This window comes from Diceros bicornis, chromosome 13 (genome assembly GCF_020826845.1).
Source record: "Diceros bicornis minor isolate mBicDic1 chromosome 13, mDicBic1.mat.cur, whole genome shotgun sequence".
In the NCBI taxonomy this organism is placed as follows: Eukaryota; Metazoa; Chordata; class Mammalia; order Perissodactyla; family Rhinocerotidae; genus Diceros; species Diceros bicornis.
In genome coordinates, this window is record NC_080752.1 from 39,161,512 (window position 1) to 39,175,111 (window position 13,600).

General features: G+C 51.4%; 1 protein-coding gene across 5 annotated transcripts in view; it reads left to right on the plus strand.

Moving 5' to 3' along the window:
- Positions 1-11,047, plus strand: part of ZBTB40 (zinc finger and BTB domain containing 40) — a 78,680-nt gene extending 67,633 nt beyond the window's left edge. For all 5 annotated transcript variants that reach the window (XM_058553174.1, XM_058553176.1, XM_058553172.1 and 2 more), the window contains 5 exons: positions 119-333; positions 1,569-1,731; positions 2,461-2,547; positions 3,779-4,005; positions 5,751-11,047. In XM_058553174.1, coding sequence (XP_058409157.1) covers positions 119-333; positions 1,569-1,731; positions 2,461-2,547; positions 3,779-4,005; positions 5,751-5,945 — 887 coding nt within the window. In that variant the 3' untranslated portion in view covers positions 5,946-11,047. The remainder of the gene's footprint in view (positions 1-118; positions 334-1,568; positions 1,732-2,460; positions 2,548-3,778; positions 4,006-5,750) is intronic.
- The last annotated feature ends 2,553 nt before the right edge of the window (positions 11,048-13,600 follow it).

Here is a 13,600-nt window from a genome sequence, read left to right on the forward strand (position 1 = left end):
CTCTAAACAGGGCCTTGCATCTGGAGCTGTGTACGACAGCCTACATCTCACTGACTGCTGCCTGTGGTGTTTTTCTTCCCCTCCCCCTTCCTCTTATGGACGTCCCTCATGGAACCAGACATAGAAGATCCCTATGACTGCAAGAAGTGCAGGATGAGCTTCCCCACTCTGCAGGATCACCGCAAGCACATCCACGAGGTGCACTCCAAGGAATACCACCCCTGCCCCACTTGTGGGAAGATCTTCAGTGCCCCTTCCATGCTGGAGCGGCACATGGTGACTCACGTTGGAGGGAAGCCCTTCAGCTGCGGGATCTGCAACAAGGCCTACCAGGTGACCCCAGGTTCTGCTGGGAGCTCTTCCCCCCATCCCTCACCTACTCTCCCTTTGGCCTTCCTTGATTCCCGTGTTTATGGTTTGTGGAGCACATCTTGCCTTCAGGATTTGGCTGGTTCTCATGAAGAATGCAGCTTGTAATTATTAGATTCTCTAAGGTGATCTTGTCAGAGTAATGCAGTCGGGGAGCTTTAATTGGAGCAGAGTTCTTACCCCTCCTCTTAGATTTCAGCCTGGTCATGAACTGAACGCTGCTTTCCCCCTTGGGTCTCACATTCTCTAGAACCTATTGACCCCATGTGTCGAAGGAGGTGAGAATGACAATGGGGTGTGTAACACTGCCTGGAATTATCTTGTTTATAGCACAATTATTGGGGTTTTTTAAAACTCCCAGGGAAGGACTCTGCTTTTTAACCTTAGACTTTGGTATGTAACTAAAGTGAAACCCCATCTAGAACTAAAAAGAAACCACATCTATGAGAAACTCTAAAACCACAGAGAGAAGAATGGTCCTTAAAAAGAGGAAGATTGGCAGTGGATGTTAGCTCAGGGCGAATCTTCCTCGGCAAAAAAAAAAGAATGGTCTTTGCTGGCATCTATAAGATTTGTATATAGAGAGAAGCACAGTAGCTAATTTCAGCTCAACAAAAATTGAGAGCTGACTTTGTGCCAAGCCTTGTAAGACCTGGGCCTCGTCTCTAGGAAACCATGGAATTGTAGGGAGAGCGTCCCGATGCTGCTCTGGAACCCGGGAAGGAGGGGGCACTTGTGTATGGAGCAGGGACAGCACACGCCCCCTGCTCCAGCAGGTTTCTCTGCTGCACCCTGGGCCTCTGAAGCATGAGATATAGCCCAGTGGTGAAGAACAGATCTCTAGTCTGAAGGCTGGGGTTTGAATCCTGGTCCCACTGTTTACTAATTGTGTGACCTTGGGCAAGTCTTGTACCTCAGCATTTGCCTCACTGGAAAGATTCTGACACCTCCCTCATAGGCTTGTTGTGAGGAATGAGAGTTTCTGAAGGAATCAGCTGGGCCCTGCCCTGTAGTGGCCTCAATAAATACATAGGTCCTTATTCCCTCTCCTCTCATGTCAACATTTGGTGCAGTAGGTAAAAGTGTGATTCCAGAGCCATAAGCTTACCTGAGAACATTTTTCTCTCGCATGAGGGCCTTGTGAAGTCTCCAGCTTGCTGGAACATTCTAAGCCCTAACATTTGCCAGATTTCTTGCAGCAATTGTCTGGTTTGTGGTACCACAATCGGACCCACCACCCCGACGTGTTTGCTGCTCAGAACCATCGATCTTCCAAGTTCTCGTCACTCCAGTGCAGCTCCTGTGACAAAACCTTTTCCAACACCATTGAACACAAGAAGCACATCAAAGCGGAGCATGCAGGTGAAGTTGGGGTGCCATAGATAGGGAGTGTGAGCTGATGAGTGGGAGTGGCTTGGTGACATAGGATCCTGGGTTCTATCCCCAAATCCCGTGTCCCAGTGCTAGACTGGTATGCTGTGGTAATTACCTTTGTTCTGCCCCAGCACACCGGAAGGTCCATCAGTAACAGTAGTTTGAGTGGCACTGGTTCTCACACCCGGAGACCTAGAGCAGTGTAAGCTCCTACCAGCCCCTAAGTGTCATGATCAGTCACAGCACATGGGGAGAGTGGCAGCTTTGGTGGCACACAGGCCTGGGTGGAAATCCTGACTCCAGTACTGATCAGCTGCATGACATTGGCAAGTGACTTCTCTTTTCTGAGCCTGTTTCCTTCTCTTTGGAAAGTCAATCATTAATACCTACCTTGCAGGTAAATTTGGGGATAATCACAACAGCTAGCAGTTATGAAGCATTTCCTGTGTGCAGGGCACTGTGCTAAGCACTCTGTGTGTTGTCTCATTTAATTCTCACAACACCCCTCTCTGCATCCAGGCAGTCTGGACCCGCATCTGGTGCCCTTTACCACTAGATTGCACTAATATGTCATAGGTATAAGGACCCTGGCACTTGGTAGATGCTTGCCAAGTGTTAGCCATCACCCCCACCCCACCCCCAGCCCTGTTACTCTCCAGCCTGAGAGAGCCATCTTTTTGCTCTTTCCCACCACTTCTTTCCTCGTGTGCTCCACAGATATGAAGTTCCACGAATGTGACCAGTGTAAGGAGCTCTTCCCCACGCCGGCTCTGCTGCAGGTTCACATCAAGTGCCAGCATTCAGGTCAGTGCCCCTCCCGAGACGCTGCGGGGCTGGACCCCTGGGCCCAGGAGTGACTCTCATCTCCATCTTGCACAGCCGGGCAAACTAGGCTTAGTTACTTAACCCACTTGTGCCTCAGTTTCCTCCTCTATAAAATGGGGACAAGTGTAGTGCCTACCTCATAGGGTAGCTGTGAGAACTGAATGTGTTAGTACTCAGAAAACACAGACAGCCTCGCACCTGTAAGCATCCCTTAAGTGTTACCTGTGATTATGGTTGTTACTCCTATACCTCATCAAATCTAAAATGCCAGTTATAAGATGCATCCTTTTTAATGCACCATTAAGAAAGAGAAACTGTTGTCAATTAAACTGTGCTTTCTTATCACTTAGAATTTGCAGGTTATTCTAGGTGCTGTTTTGGACTTAATTTGACATAGATTTTATGCACTCTTGTATGCATACATAAAAAGGGAAACATAAGAAATAAGTTGATTAAGGTAAGAATCCAGCTTCTCAGAGTAGCTGTCAATTCAGATTGTTGACATGCACGTTATTCCATGTGGTGGTATACTCTGCCATCAAGAGCACTGGTGATGGAGCACATGCTAAGGCCACTGGGTTTAGTCTCTTGAGCATTATTTAAAACTAGTCTACTTTTGATTCCTGCTTTAGGAATGTGGCTGAACATCCAGCCCTTACCTCCTCCCTCCTAAACCATTTGACTCCTGAGAGTTAAAAATATGCACCACTCCTGTCTTAGGGATGCCTCCAAGCCGTGGACATGCATTCTACAAGTCTTGATGCTGCCCTGTGGGGCAGGTGCAGTCATTGACAATTACACCCAACTGCCACCTAGCCCATAGCAGCCATAAGATGCCATGGATCCCATTTCGGAGATGTTCTTAGAGTTGATGAGATACAGTATTGTCAGCATCGTTATCTACAGTTGAAAGAATAATGGGCTTCAGCAGAGACAGATTTAGCCTGAATCTAACACTAATGAAGCTATGGTTTCAGGGCCCCTCGTTTGCATGGGAGCCTTCCAAAGCTCTGTCTCTAATCCTGTAATTTTGTGTTATTTTTCCTAAAGAGGGCTCCCCAAATTGTACAAGCTTCAGGTCCCACAGAACCTGAAGATCTGCCTCTGGATCTGACTCTGCACCTCAATCCTCATTGCTCCCTCCTCTCCCTGCTCTTTTTTCTCTAAGTCATTCCACCCATAGCCGTCCCTTCTGTCTCCCCTCCTTCAGGGTTGCAGCCGTTCAGGTGCTTGTACTGTGCGGCTACTTTCCGCTTCCCGGGAGCACTGCAGCACCACGTCACCACCGAGCACTTCAAGCAGTCGGAGAGCACCTTCCCCTGTGAGCTCTGTGGGGAGCTCTTCACCTCCCAGTCCCAGCTTGACGGTCACTTGGAATCTGAACACCCAAAGGTGACGGGCACTGAAACCCAAGCAGCATCCTCAAAGATGGTGCAGGTGATTCTGGGGCCGTCGGATATGAGGGTGCTAACACGGGGCTCCTAAGGCTTCTCTGGAGGCAGCTCTGTCACAACACCCAGCCTTTTTCACTGGGGCGCTCAAAGGGTCCCAAAAGTAATGCATTCATGACAAAGAGGATCTTGTACAAGAGTGTCTCTGGACCTCTTACCAAACAGAACAGAAAATTCTAGTCTCCTAATGGCTACATTTGAAATGCGCCTGGGTAGAGGGAGCTTGGGGATGGACAGTGTCCCAGAGTCTGCAGCATTTCCAAAAGCAGATTGACCTTGGCTTCTCCTCCCAATTCACACACTTTCCCACCTTCTGCGAAACACTATGTGATGTGGTGCGAGTCGCAGGAAACCTCAGAGGGGGATGAATGAGCTCTTTGTTGGGACCACCTTCAGCTGATACACTCTGCTAGCTCCTCTGGGCTGGGCACATTTGGACATGTCTGGGCCTCTCACTTTTACCTGAGTGAAAAGCCCACCTCTGATGTTTCAAGGCTAAGCTTGCTCCAGCCCCTCTCTGTGTCTCTGGTCCTCTTACTGCTCTTGCTGTCTTCTCCGGAGACGGCGGGCAGAAGAGGAAAAGAAACTCAGTTCTCTTGCTGTAAACTGATGGGACTGTCCACTGCCCAGTCCCGTGGAGCAGGTGTTTGTAAACCATGTTCTTACTGGCCTCTGTGGGGAGCAGAGAGCAAGTCAGGTGGGCAGGCCTCTGGGTGACACTCCTGCTGCCATATCAACCAGGCTCTGCTTTTATCTTTTTTAAATATTAGGATTCTTGGTAAGATGTCCTTTGGGGGCAAAAAAAGGATTCCATTGCTAAGAGAAAAACAGTTTGAAAACTACTATCCTAGATGATTTTTGATTGAACATCATAATTGGTCTCTTCATTCCCATCGCACAGAGACATGGCTGCACTTGGCTTCCCCATTTCTGCCCACTCAGGTCTAGTGCAGGGTGCTCTCTGCCCTCAGCTAGTTCTCCAGAGCCATGGTGGCTGTGCCCTCTGTGGGCACTCTGGATTGATAATATCAGGGAGCATCAACCTGTCCTGAGCTTCAGGGGTCAGAAGCATCAACTTGCAGGTTCAGGCAGGAACCGGGTGTACTTACCTACAGGCTAGTTCTCCCGGAGAGAGGGAAGTCATCTTTAACAGGTGATGCAGATTTGGAAGGGGTATGTGTGGCCTGCCCTCCAGCCTGGTGAGCCACGAGTGAGCTGATGAAAGTCACATTTGTCCACCCATTCTTCCTCCTGTAGCCATGTAGCCTCCAAGGAAGGCTCTTAGCCTGATCAAGGTCCAGAGATGCCACCTTTGGCAAACCGAGGCTTCTGGTAAACCATTCCTGCTTCCATGGCTCAAGCGTGAAACTAACCACTTTCAGTAGCATTCCCTTCACACGGCACTTACCTCAACAGTGTGATCCTTGAGACAGGAAAACCCAGTGAGAAACGGAGCCAGCACTCGCTGGTGTGTAATCATAGAGTCGGGCGCCCTGAGATGGCTGGGCTAAATTACAGCAATTTAGCACACAGTTATTTAAATCGTTTGCCAGCCTTCTCTTTTGCATCACTGGTGTGTTAGATTTCCCTCTTCCCATTAGGCACAGGTAATTGCTCTCCTCAGGTGAAAGCATAAATACCATCATTACAGCGTGAGATGAAAACCATGTAAATTCCGGGGCGCTGACTGTGGACACTGCCCAGAGCAGCCTCGTGGTCTTTCCTTTACAGGTGATCCACACCCCAGAGCCGGCAGCCCCGACAGAGCAAGTGATCACTTTGGAGGAGACCCAGCTTGCTGGGTCGCAGGTGTTTGTGACGTTGCCAGACTCGCAGACGTCTCAGACCAGCTCTGAGCTCGTGGCGGTAACCGTGGAGGATTTGCTGGACGGTACTGTGACCCTGATCTGCGGTGAGGCCAAGTGAGCGGCTGCTCCTCCCATGGAGGGTCCTGCGTCTGCAGCAGAGAACATGCTTGCCCTTTGCTCCCCACCCCTGGCGGTCCTGAGTGGGGAGCATCTTAGCCTAGCACCAGCCAGAATGGTCTCACTTGGAAAACAGACAGAAGTGCCACTGTTCTCATAGAACCAACGATGTGTGAGTCATCACCGCCAGCACCACTGCCCTCCGTAGCGGGCAGGCCTGTTTCCCCACAAGTCTGCTGCTGCGGCCTCTGGGACACTGTCCATCCCCAAGTGGAGCGGAGCTTCTGAAATAGTCTGAAAGAGCAGTGGATAGGAGCTCTCAGGGCAGCTAGAGAGGTGCGGGTGCCAGCAGCCTTCAGTGTGCAGAATGGCCATTAGACATGGGTCTGTGGCCCACAGAGCGGGGCTGCAAATGCTGCCAGTGCCTTCTGACCGTTTAAAAGTGAGAGACAAGCACCAGCACACCATCCAGGGACCCCAGCCTTGAGCACACTTGGCCCCTTCCTTGCTTCCAGAAGTCCTCCCACCTGATTGGGTCACCCAGCCCCCCATTGTTGTGGCAATAGGACAGGTGGCAGCGTGTTAATGAAGGAAGGCCTCATTTCCATGCTGAGTCCCACCCTATCGGTACAGTCAGCCCTTCCCAAAACGAAGCCTTTGGAGTGTTTCCACTCCAGCACAACAATTCTGCTGGAATTGTTCCATGTGAGGCCATCCAGCTGCAAAGACTCTGCCTTTCCAGGATATTCTTTGTGGTGTTCTGTACCTGAAGGCTGGTTCCTGCAGCTTTTCCGTGTTGTCCTCATCCCCTTTCCCTAATCAAAGCCTAAAACTTCTACCCAACCTGGAGGCCATGCCCCTCCCTCTGGAGCATGTACTATAGCTAATGAACCAGCGCCAGGTGGAGTAGCGCCCGTGATTGTCCCTGGCTCTTCCTCCTGCCATGGTCTTGCATGCTTTGTGAGTGGCCTGCTGTTGGAGCTCTTCCTGGCTACCACTATTACTGCAGGTCAGTGATCCTTTGGAGTCTGAATTTCACAAAGCTTTTTTATCTTCAGTTCCTAAAATATAATCTGATAATTAATGGTTTGTGGAATCCATTATGAAGTGCAATTAGATGGATATAGGTTCCCGCTGTTTGGAGGGAATTACTTGCATTTATCTTCCTGTCCTCGGTGCCAGAAGGTTGAAGTCGGCTAGAGCAGTGCTTACACGTCCAGCAGGGCTCCCTGCCATGTGGTGTGGCCTAACCCCTTGCAGAGGCTAGTGCCCAATTATATCACTTGCCCTCAAGCTACAGGCCGCAGAACACAAGCCACCCCTTTTTTCTAAGCACATTTCACATCACCAGGTACAAGAAGGGGTGGGGGGCTCAATCTGGGTCGTGGTCAGGACTTTTATTGCCACCACACACTGCTGGAAAGGCAGGAAGTGGAACCTTAATGCTGACCGGTATGTTCACAGCTGGCCATCCTGCTCTGTGCAGGCAGCTGGGCCGGCTTACCCCAGGCGTCTACTCCAGCCCCGAGTGTGTCCTCATTTTGATATGCAAATCACTTGAGCTGGTCTGCTCAGGGATCTTTCCATTCCGAAGTAAATGAAGTTGTCAAAGGCACGTGGGCCTCAAAAGCCAAAAACTGACCAGAAGATGGTGCTCAAACCTTTAAGACTTCGCCTCCATGGAAGGCCTCACTGCTTCTGCTGAGGCTGTCTCTCTCTTAAGGATTTCAGTCCTGTGAGCTGGCAGACCACGAGAGCTCTTATCTGCAAGTGGCAAAATGGCACTGAATCTCCTCTAGGCACCAGAGAAAACCCATTGAAAGAGAGTGGAGTGGCCCGTGCCCATAGGGCCTGGAGGCCAAGCCCAGCGGACAGCAGGCTCCTCACAAGCTGCAGGCGAGAGTTGGGAATCGCAGTGTCATCAGGACTTCTTCTAGCCAAAAAACAACATAAATTTAAAAATTAATTGCTGAGGGCCTGTAGGGGAAAGTGATTTTTCTTTTTTAAAAAGTCTTCTGAATAAAGAAAGCTATGCATTTTAAATCCAAGTTTCAGATCCTTTCAGGTACTGAGAAACCCTGTCTCAGGTTTCTGACGGAGACCCAGATTGTGGCAGGACACTCGTTTTCTTCAGAATCACCAGACTTGCAACTCGCTTTGCCAGGAGCAAACAGAGAGATGGGATTCCCTGCTGGGTGCACTCGTCCCCACGGCATACTCGGCGGCGGGCGGCACGCCCCGTGCGGTTCTAGGAAGGATGAGGGAGGGGTCCATTCTGAGTCCAGTCTCTGATCTGAGGGGACCTCCGCAAGACGCCGCCCTGGCAGTGATTTTACAGTGTTGCTCCCTGGACACCCCCAAGCATGGATTTTATTGTAGGAAGACTTTTTCTAGCCATTTTATTATTTTCTCCCACTTCTGCCCCCAAAGATCTTCTGAATTACTGCCACAGAGGACATTGTTACCGTGTCTCCTAAGTCCACACCACTTACTTTTGCGTGGCAGTGATGTTCTCTTTGCCTCGTTGCTCTGGGTACTGCCCTTGTGGCCTCCGGGCTGAACCCTGGAGCACTCGCCGTGGTGTGAAGGAGTCTCTGGGCTTCTTGGAACACTTGGAATTATTCAGGGGGACCCCAAGCCTATCTGCTCCCAGAGCTCATGAATCAGCTGGTGAGGAGGGAAGGGCAGGCAGATTCCAAGCTGGAGTCTAATGGTGTGGGAATAAAGGGGGTCACTTATGGAACAGGATTTGCCCCTCGCAGGTAAGTGAGACAGCAAATAGATGATTCAAGAGCAAGATTGCTGTAGGAAGATGGGACTGGCCAAGTACGTGAGCAGAACCTGGGACCAGAGGGGCAGCAAAGGGGCAGAGACACAGGCATGTACTTGTTTAGAATGCCTGTCTCTTCTGTCTCAGAAGCTCTGTGTTTGGAAAACTTTGAGCCCAGTGAGTACCACAGTGTGCAGTGTGAATACTGGGTTCCTCTGGCGATTCAGGTCCTCTGTGAGGAAGCATCCTGATTCTCTCTCCCTCCCACCGACCACAGACCGCACATCAGCCTCGTCCCCAGGGAAGAGCTCTGACAGTTGGAGGCTGAGGGATGAAATGAGGTCTAGTCCTACAGGGGTGAAGGGGAGACAAGGTCCCTGTTCTTTGCTCACAGTCTAAAGCAGCAATACTCCCCGAGTCGAGGAGAAAGATGAGAGGGGCCCAGAGTCTCTCACCCCAGGTGATGTTGCAGTCTCCACAGGCTGATGACATGGTAATGGGCTCACTGTGCCTTTAAAATCTCATGTGCCTGAGGTCTGTGGATGGACTAAGGGATGGAAGAAACTACTAACCTTACAGAGAATGGGTCTAGGGGATAAGCAGTGTTTCTATTAAATGGGGCTAGACAGTTGGACATTGGTGGAGAGAATACTGGGAGGCCATAATCAGTCCTCCCACAGGAAGAATTCAGCAGCCCAGCCCCGCTCTGCTTGGCATGGTGTATCCTTGGGATGCTTGGGAGGCAGGAAGAAAATGGGAGTAAAAGAAAGATCTGGGGTTGAAGGGAGTGTCGAAGGCAAGTTGATAATTGTTTTTTTGCCATGGAAAACCTTGGAGCTAGTAGTTCTTGGGCCAAAAGCTCAGAAGCACAGCCACAACCCAGAAACTTGCTACACCTGCGCCGTGGCCTGTAAGGAAGAGAGAAGCTGCCTGTGCTTTGGGGACTACGTTGTCGGAGGGGAAAAGAAATTATCCCTGGGCTAATTGAGATCACTTCCAAATGGTGGAGTGTTTATCGTTTCCCTTACAGAGGCCAGCCCCACTGCCACCACCCGTGGTCAGGACAGCTAGCCAGCACGTGATGCTGTGTAAACTGGATTAGAAACCATTATTCGCGTGCAACTTGCACTACTCTATAGAAATAAAATATGTGCTTTGAAAAAAGTTATGCCGCCTGAGTTTCAAGTGGCCTGTGAGGACATAGACCTGTTTTCTCTTGGGTTCTGGGCAGTTGGATGGGCACAGGCTTCACAGGCCTGGTTCCTAGGGCTCTTGAGGAGCTTCGGGCCGTGTTAGCAGGGCCTGGGGGTGAGGGAGGAAGCTCTCCTGTCAGCTGGAGTCTCATTTCCTGAAACCTCGCCCAGGGAGCAAGTGTGGTGTGGCGTCTGAGACAGGCTGTGGGCCCGACCTGGGTACGTCCCAGCTATGCCACTTCCAGACTGTGTGACCTGAGGTGAGATGCTTACCTCTCTGAGCTTCCATCTATAAATGAGGGACATTATTGTATTTACCCCCACAGAATTGTAATACTAATTAAAAGCCTGGATTTAGTGTGGAAATTTTTAGTTGTTATTAATAAAGTCCTTCACATACAGGTTAGCCATTCCTTGCGATTTCTAGCACTGAGGAAAATGTTCATTCCCGCACCTTTACGGGTCTCCCTTCTTCCTCTCTCTCTGAATCCTTAGAGATCCCTGTAGCACCCACCACTTTTCATTTATCTCTTGAATCTCAGCTTCCCCCAGAGCACAAAGTGCTGAGCAGATAACTGTAAAATAAGCAGAAACCTTTCGTGGTGAACAGCTGAAAATGTCACATTGCTGGCAGCCAACAAGGAAACAAGAGAGGCAGACACACAGGTAGGATATACAGCATTTCTGCAGTAAGAATCCATCCTGTAAGGCAAGTGGAGGTGCGTCGGATCCTGCAGGCTCTAGGCTCAGGTCATCCCCGCGGCTGGGGGAGGGGCGGGTGAGGGGGTGGCTCTGTGCTAACCTCTCCTGGGACAGTGCTGGAGCAGCACGTACTGAGCCCTGTCCAGAGCCCACGGCCTTCATGAAGGAATGCACCTCTGCCTCAGCTGTGTCGTTGGAGAGAGGCTGGAGCTGCCTGTCGTGTCTGGAGCAATAATCCTGAGAGTGTCCCAGCAGCCGCAAGGGGTAGTTGTAACACACCGCCGGGCTCCAGCTGTGGAGGCGAGTTGTGCAGAGGTGAAGTGCTGCTGCGGGTCAGGAGGGATGAGCAGAGGTAGGAAATGGGCCGAGTGCCTCCTGGTGATCTGTCATCTTAGGCCGGGCCGCGGGCTGGCTGTGAGAGGCTGAGCAACACGTTGGAAGGGCGTGGACTCCAGCTTCTCTGCACAGATGTGTGACCTTGGGCCAGTGTTCCTCACAGTGAGTGAGGAGGAAGTTAACCATTGTAAAATGCCTGGCATGGTGTAGATGCTTCATAAATGATGTCTGTTAACGTCTCTAATACTTTAAAGGGGCCTGGGGAAGAGGGCAGGGGGGTCAGGAAAGGAGGATGCTTACTGCGTCCTAGGGAGAGGCCTGGAATGGAGTGCAGGGGTGCCCAGGACCAATGTAAGATTTACCTCTGCGCTGCACTAACAGTAACCCCAGAGCCGCTGTCCCAGACCAGAGCGAGTGGTGAGAAGAGGGGACAGGGTCCCCTGGGTTGGAGTGGGGACTTGCAGCCCCGCGGTCCCACAGCTGAGGGGTTGTGTCGAGTAAAGCACAGACTTGAGCGTCAGGTGGGAACACGTGGTGAGGGCAAGGGAAATGGAAACACTGGGGTGGTGATTTCTGGCCTTCCTGCCTTGCCACTTGAGCTTTCATATTCACTGTTTATCTTACCCTCCGGGAGCTTATACTCAGGGGTGTGTTTGGGTGGAAAAATGGCTCCACGTGGACGTGTCCTAGACCAAGTGTCTTCACCCTTCCTTGGAAAATACCCCAGGACTCAAGGTTTCACCGAGAACCAAGTTCATTTACTGGTTGTGAATGTTCTTCAGGCTTTTCCTTGTGCATCTGTCCCATCTTCTGCCCTGTCACCCAGTGCTACCAGAGCGTAGGGCCCCTGTCCACTGAGACGCCGTATCTCCTCCACACACTTGGCATCAGACGGTGAGCCCGGGGCGCTCAGCCAGGACCAGGCAGTGTTCCTCTCACCTGCCCTCATGGCCGCTCAGGAAGAAGCCAGCTTCCTCATCTCACCCCTGCCAGTGAGGCTGCTCCCCAGGTTACCTGCGGGCTGGTCTATCAGGACATCCTCCTTCCTTTGTCCTCTGAGGAGAGATTAGCAGAAGGCTAAGAGCAGCTCGCCAGGCCCGGGGCTCCCCAGCCGCTCTGATCAAACACCACTTCTGCCGCCTTTTGCACTGGTTCCCCCAGCGCAGGCCAGAAACAGCTGATCAAACACACCAGGACAAGGTCAGTCCAGGGACCCACAGTCCCCTCCAGGGGAGATTTCATAGACCTGCCACCAGGAGGGTCTGGTAAAAATGGCAGGGGGTGGGGAAGAGGGTCCATGGGGCTGGCACAGGACTGAGCAGGTTTTCATTCCATTTAAGGTTGAAACCTCTGTGCTCCACACAGGGTCCAGACCAAAGCCAGCATTTCCAGAGAGGCCAGGGCTGCAGCTTCCCGTGAGCCCAGGGAACTGAAGCGAGATGTGCGTGCACGCGTGACTGTGGGGGTGAGAGGGATGTCAGGTAAGAGCGAGTGTGGGTGTGGGAGCATGGGATTATTCGATTGTCACAGGATGACTTAAGATTCTCCCTCACTAAACTGTGACCCTTCAAGGGCAAGAACTGCGTTATCCTTTTTGTTAACACACGCACACGCACGCACACACAGTTAGCCTTGCACATCTGGTGTCTTTTAGACCTGAAGTTCTGGGGTCTTTGCGGTCCTATTATGTCCCCTGCTAGATGCTGGATCCAGCTAAAATGATGCGTGATGCCTGCTCCTAGGGGACTGATAACCTAGTTGGCCAGGCAGGGATTATATGTGAGAAACAAGTACCACAAACACCCATGCCAGTCCAGACTCCAGGCCTAAAGTACCTATAGATGCTGTGTTTCTTTCTCTCTTTTTTGTCTTTTTCATGGAGGAAGCGTGTTAATATTTCTGAGAAATATTCTCATAATTAATACTTACTGTTATTAAGTGCTTACTACATGTTGGACACTGGACAAAGAGCTTTATGTAGTTCTTATGTCACCCACACCGTGACGTGTAGGTGTGGCACAGGGAGGAAACCGGCACTGAGACGTGCCCTGACGAGTTACATGGCTGGTGAGCGGCACAGCTGGGTGTGAACCCCGGCTGTCTAGCTCCAGAGCTTGCTCTTCAACACCATGCTACATGCAAGCATTTCTTGCTTACTCCCCACTCAGCCATACTTCCCAGTCCTTAAGCAGCCTGGTCTGTCACACCTGGACTGTTGTCATAGACCTGCCAAGTCTCCCCACCTGCTCTCTCCTTTCTCTTCCCCTCTCTCCATCCTGCCTGAGACAGCCAGCCAGGCCTGAAACTCTGCTTTTCTCTGCTGGAAACGTGGGGTCCAGTAGCAACAGGAGTCATGTCCTTTGCCTTGTTTGGGGACTAGATTGTGTGGCCTAGGGCCCCTGCCGCCCTCACAGTTTCACCTCCTCAGTGGACCGTTGATGGCCCAGTCAGGGCGCTTCCTGGGAGGGCAGAAGGACAGCCACAGGTCCTGCCTGAGCTCCCGCACGGGCAGCTGAGCCCACACGGTGCTTGGCACAAATGTGCAAGGGTGGTTCCCCAACCCAGGCAGCTCTGGGAAGCATCCTGGCCTCTCTGACTTCCCCATCTTTCCCCTAATCCTGGGCTCCTGAAGGAAGAATGATTTCCAGAACAACC